The 6394-nt window shown below is 38.7% G+C and overlaps 1 protein-coding gene and 1 pseudogene across 1 annotated transcript in view; both read right to left on the bottom strand.

Annotated features, from left to right (window-relative positions):
• Positions 1-6394, bottom strand: part of ANKRD28 (ankyrin repeat domain 28) — a 121081-nt gene that overhangs the window by 54889 nt on the left and 59798 nt on the right. Inside the window, exon 6 of the mRNA XM_004704188.2 lies at positions 3778-3865. Coding sequence (XP_004704245.1) covers positions 3778-3865 — 88 coding nt within the window. The remainder of the gene's footprint in view (positions 1-3777; positions 3866-6394) is intronic.
• LOC101648661 lies at positions 4717-5417 on the bottom strand (annotated as a pseudogene).

Genomic DNA, 6394 nt, shown 5'->3' with positions numbered 1-6394 from the left:
GTCTTTTGAATTGATGGTAACAAAAATTACCACGGCATGGATTGTTATTTGCTTTATGGAAAACGGCAAATTTATGACCTAGCTGGAAGCGGTACAGGCTCATACAAGGAACCAGATGCTAATACGGGTGAAATTGGTAAATAAAAGGTGTATTATATTTAAAATTTTTGATTTTACAATATAAAAATTTAATTATATTGCTATTCAAACTATTTTGATAACAATATTTATTTTTTCCCATGGTAGGAAGTGAATATATGCCCGATTATTCTGATTTGGATGAATTAGAAGATCTCATACTTAGTAATGATAATGCTAGTGAAGATGAGTTAGAAACTTCAGTTGTTGAGGTTGAATTATCAATTCCAATAACTACAAGTTCAAAGGCATCTACATTAAGAAATCGAAGAATTCCTCTTTGGCGGCACATTTCTGGAGACGGTATAGCTAGACCTATGTCTGAATGGTTAGGACTAATAGATTCTTCTGGGGTAGTAAAATGTCTTGTATATTTTAGACATTTTTTCTCAAAGGATATCATTATTCATATTGTCGACCACTCAAATCTTTATGCAATCCAACAAAATCCCAATGAACCTCTTGCACTGAGTAACCAGGAACTTGAGCAATTTTTGGGTACACTGCTTGCTATGTCGATGGTGAAGCTCTCAAATTCACACTTATATTGAAAAAGCAAACTAAACTGTCCTATTGTATTGGAAGTGGTAAGTAGCGATAGATGGGAAGATATAAAGTCCAAGATTCACTTCAATAATCCACAAATTCCAAAAGCCTACAAGAGTTCAAAATGAGCATCACCGAAGCTCTTCTTCTTGAAGGAAAAAGTAATAGACCAACAAAAAGAGGCAGACCTTCTACTAGCTTTACTGATGTTGAGTTTGCTAACAAAAAGAGAAGCGGTTCTGCCATTAAAAGTATCCCTGGAAGAGATACCTGTTTGGATGGTCTTCACCATTACCCTGAGGTCACAAACAGAGGAAGACGTAAAAATGTAAATTGCAAGAGTGCAACAGTACTTTTCTGCAGCAAATGCAAAGTTCATCTTTGTATCACAAAAGAAAAAAATTGTTTTGTTCAATTTCACACTAAAATTATAAACAAGTACATTTTGTATTATATTTTATAAATGAAGTAAGTTTTCAGTCTGTTTATTTAATAATAAAATAAGATTAAAAATATAGAACTGAAGGTGCATTTTTTATTCTTGTATTACAAATCTATGGACGAATGTGACGATTTGGTTACATTTAAAACACATTGCAAATTATATATATATATTTTAATATATCTTGGATTATGTATGTTGATAACTATGAAAGAATAAAAAAAATTTTTTCCCTGAAATTAAAAATTCAGGTGTTATAGGGTTAATCAAGATAGTTAATATTTATCCAGTATCTTCTATGTGAAGTCATCATGGTAAGAAAGTTTTAGGTAGAGTTTGGCTAGATACTGCTAAGAGTGCTGATAGCAACAGAAATAAAAGTTAAAATATATATGGATCTTGATGAAGGTAAAAAGACTTACAGGGTGGGGAGGAGGAAACAATCCATTTATTTGGGGGGTAGGCTTAACACAGAAAACTAAGGGAACCACAATGGGGTGGAGAAGGTCAAGAGTAAAAAACAAACCTGGGAAAATGAAATTAGAAGACTACACGAGGTCATTAATGCCTCTTGGACGTAATTAGAGCTCTCTACATATACATTTGGTGCCCCTGAATACCAAGACTAGCTGAACAGTGTTAGAAGCGGAGTATCAAATTTTTTCTTGACTGATATATGCTGAAAGAAAGCAAAGATAAGAGAAGCAGAAGTATGAATCTGTGAATGTTTGAGGCCCCATGGTTTTGGGGATATCTTTTTCCCTTCAAAATGGAACACCTGAAAAGTGACAATTAGTAAATTAGGGACACAAAGCCATCTACAGTTCCTGAGATACAAATACCTAGATATGCTCTGAGCTCAGCTAAAGGAAATTTGTAAAATCCCCGATTTTCAATTCCATGATGTTACTCAGTCAAGCCTAAGTTTTTGGAGCTAAAAGAATAAGGCTCCACTAAACATGTAAAGTCTTTAATATGAGCTGAACAACTTTAAATCAGTCTGGCTAGCTGTTGCTAAACTATTTTGAAGAGTTAAGAGACAATAAGGTATTTTCAAAACTACTTATGACAAAAGTGTAAAACTCTACAGGTTGTGGAGAGGGGAGGGCTTTAGAAACCCTACAGACTGGCTTCCAACTGTTTTACCTATAATTAACAAAGTTGCACATGATGTCACAAAAAGACAATGACCGTTGGCTATCAAAATGGAGTCATAGACAAACATGTTAATCTTCAGGAACCTTTGGATCTTTCTTTCTACCTCACATTAAAGGCCAAACTTGTCATTCAAGATGGATTCTACTGCTCATAGTTACTTCTACTATACGCAAACGGTTTTCCTGGTCTTTTGTGAGTATCTGTAACTTGTTCATTTGCTTTCTTAAACCTTTCTATTTTAACATTTTAAAAAGTTTTAGAATTAATGATCTTCTACTAAATCTTACTTATCTTTTGTTTTCAAGTAAGAGACTTGGAAAAAACGAAACCAAGAGAGGTGGAGTATCTACTACGCTTATCCTTGAAAGAGCAATTCTAGTTAAGATTTCCTGTAATTAGGTAGTACAAATGGTAAATCAGAAAATGATACACACAATATGTCTATGTCAGTTGATAGAATAGCAGAGCTCGAATAGCAGAGCTGAAATGTAACCTTTCACAAGAAGATGAAAAGTCCTCTCAACTTTTCAAAGGGAAGAATTCTTTCAGCTCTATTTTAAGAAACTGCATCCACAGTGTCCATACTGAGAGGTAACACCCTAGCCTTGCAGGATTTCTGAGGCTTATAGTAGGTTCTACTTCCTCCATGGGTAGAGGTCTACTTCTAGCTGCATGGCCTTACTACTCACAAACCAGCATATCTACTCTATTGTTTTCGTGCCTTTCATTATGCTGAGGTAAGATACTTCCCTGGCTATCCAAATTAACTCAAGAACCAATTAATATTTTTGTTAGTACTCCGGGTCAAGCTGGATAGGTTTGGGTTGTCTACCCAGGTCTACTTTCTTCATGAGTACTACTACTATTTTTGTAGTGTAATTTTGCAGATCATATAAGAATTTCAAGAGCACATTATCATGTTACAACAGAAAAGCCTGAACCTTAAACTTTAGGTTCTTTCTGTGAAATTACAGTTGTAGAAACCAAATATGATGATGCATATTTAATCTAGTGTGGTGCCCACCAAAATAGGATGCTTAATGCACCTCCATAGTTTCAGCCTTAATATTTCCATAAAAATACCATGGGCTTTTACTGAAGAGCAATCCTACATTATGTATCCTAGGATTGTGTCTTAGATATTTCTTCCCCTTCAAGGCAAATCTAATTTACTGTACATACTCGAGTACACCGGATATACTCGAGTATAAGCCGACCTGAATATCAGCCAAGGCACCTAATTTTACCACAAAAACCATTAAAAATGTGCTGAAAAACTCGGCTTATACACGAGTATATACAGTACTTGCAGAAGCTTTTTGATGAACTGGACCAATGCTTTTCTGTGTGGAACCTGCTCCAACTAGGTAGCACACTCAGATGTAGTATAACTTTTCCTCGCTAGCCAAAAAGACAGGTATTATGTTAACAGCAAGAATTCATATGCATAACTTTTCCGGAACACGTCAAGCAATAAATTGAACAGCACGTACCCATATATGCTGCCCAGTGGATAGCACGTCTATCTTTCTTGTCAAAAGCATTAATATTGGCACCTCTAGACAGGAGTAAATTGACCATCTGAAATAAAAACAAACAATTTCATTAAAATTTGAAAGAAAATCTGTTCACAAATACCCCTTGTGATGACTGTCCATATCGATCGAAACTGGCTGGTGGGTTTAAGCCACCAACTTTTTTTTCCCTCTGTAAAGTATGAATATTTATTTTTAGGCTTTAAATTAATTCCAACAACAAATTGATTTCTCTCAAAGTAGCTGAGGCCCCTGTGTTCAGGCGATGTCAGGGAGGCTGAGACAAGCTTGGGGCCGCAGGTTTAACAAAGTCCCTGAATTCCAGTGCACTCCAGGGCTAATGGAGCAGAAAGGAAACTAGCCACCACGCACTAAACGAATGCATACACACTAATGCTGTGAATGAGCAGCTAATAAACGCTGGCAGGTTTTTTTTCCTCACTAAGTTTTGTTTTGTGGCTTTTTCTCTCCCCTTTCCTACCCAGTATATGCAGCACTTGTGAACTCCCAATGGGTTCCCAGCTTTAAATACATCAAACGTCTTGATGAAAGACTATTTAATTCAAGAATCTAAAAACAGACCAAACATGTTTTGCTGTGAACACTTTGTAGAGACGAAGTGAGGCGGAAATTTGGGTCAAAAAAATTTTTTTTTTTAAAGAATCAATACAGTGATGGAGGGTAAAGAATGCAAGTCTTCAGACATTCTGTGAAGGGTTACTTTTTCTCCAATAAGAGGTCCATAAAAAGGAGCAAACTGAGATCCTTAAGGGGAGCTAGCTGGAGCCATGTCCCCCCCCAATAGATTTTTGCTGTGGGGCCACTGCTAGGTCCCCACATGCTCCCCTCCCTTTGGCCTGAGACAGCAGGGCAGTACAGGGGCTTCAAAGGAATGTGTCACGATTCCTCATTCCCAGAATCGTCATCATAACAGTCGGCATCTTCTTCCTCCTTGTCCTCATCATCGATGTTGTCATAAAGCAAATCTGAGCTGTTGTCATTGGAAGGCACTTTAGTTTTGATGCAGTGTTCCGCCAAGGTTGTGGAGACCTTCACTCCATCCTTTTCTGCTTCTGCCTTGGTGGCTGAAACCTGTTGCCTAATGATTTCAGCATACTTTGTCTTTTCCTTTACTGTCCCTCCATTTCCTGAACATAGCTGAAGCATCCACATTGGCTGGGGATAAGGTGTTGGGCTCATTAAGCAGTGAGATTACACTTAAAAGGATAGTACTGACATTCTGAGTAGGATTCCACCTTTCAGAGGAAGCTCTCTGCTCTGTGGGTCATCTACAGGTGGATGAAGAACTGAAATGCATACATCTCCATTCTCATAAATGTTGGGGTGCCACATTTTGGTCAAGAATCTGAAGGCAGGTGGTGAGTATGGGTAGTCTATAGGAAATTTACTATGAACCTTGAAGTAGCTGCCCTCGTAGAGGGTATTGGGGGTTGGTTCTGAAGATAGCCACTGCCCAGTTGTGGAGGTTGGACTCATCTACCAGGGTGATCCGGAAGCCCTCCACCGGCTCCTCCTGCAGGGATTTCAGCTCGCGCATCAGGGCCTTCTGCGAGCTGGTCATCTGCTGCTGGGCCATCACAGCGGTGCTGGGGCCCCAGTCCTTGCACTCAGGCGGGAGGCCAAGTAGGCCCCTCCCCTCCGCTCGCCCTCAGGCTGCAGTTTCCCCGCCCCGGTGGGCTGCCCCAGGCCCCAGGTGGCCCGTGGGCTGCCCCAGGTCCCACACATGACGCGGGCACCATCAACCTTTTCATTCAGCAGTTGAGCACACGATCTGTGCAATCAGTGTTCCTATTTCGTGAATCAAAAAAACAAACCAACATGGTACCACTGAATAGATCGATGGACTGTGATCTTATATAGGATTTTTGAGGCTGTAAATCTTCACAGGAGCAGACATCCTCATCTTTCTCCTGGGGAGTGGTTGGTGGGAACCACCAGCCTTTTAGTTATCAGCCCAAAGCTTACTTGACAGTATTACTAGGGCTCCATTCTGGGAAGTCTAATGTTGGAATATTTAACAGTTAAAATGAAAAGTATATTCTATTCCCAAATAAGTCAAATATCTTAAATTTAATTCAAACACATACCTACAATTCATAATATGGTTAAACGGAATCACCACTGCATAGTTTACTTAACTCATAATGTACCCAAATATTTGTATTATCCCTAATCACATTTATAAAGTTTTCCATAGAAAACAGCATTTTAAGTGTAAGGCCTCACTTTGTAGTGTACTGTACCTAGCTGTAGTGGAGACAAGTGTTCTCTCTTTAGGCTTGCAAAAGCAGAGAAGACAGTGAGGAGTCTGAAGTCACTAGCTTTTAGCTTTGAAGTTTTGGGAATGTCACCTTACTTCTTTGAGTTTGTGTCTCTAACAAATGTTAAAGGGTCCTCATTTCTGGTGTCCCTTCAAATTTTCTACCTACACACAGATCCCACCCATTGTTACTGAAGCACCTAACGTGCAATTTAGAAAACTCAGTACTAATTTTCTTAATCCCTTCTCTTTTCATGGTCCTTTCACCAAAGACTTTAACTACATCTATGGGGG

This window comes from Echinops telfairi, unplaced genomic scaffold (assembly GCF_000313985.2).
Source record: "Echinops telfairi isolate 266 unplaced genomic scaffold, ASM31398v2 ScPeMD7_7420;HRSCAF=8458, whole genome shotgun sequence".
Lineage (NCBI taxonomy): Eukaryota > Metazoa > Chordata > Mammalia > Afrosoricida > Tenrecidae > Echinops > Echinops telfairi.
The sequence above is the reverse complement of the archived record's forward strand: the minus strand, read 5'-3'. Positions and strand labels throughout refer to the sequence as shown.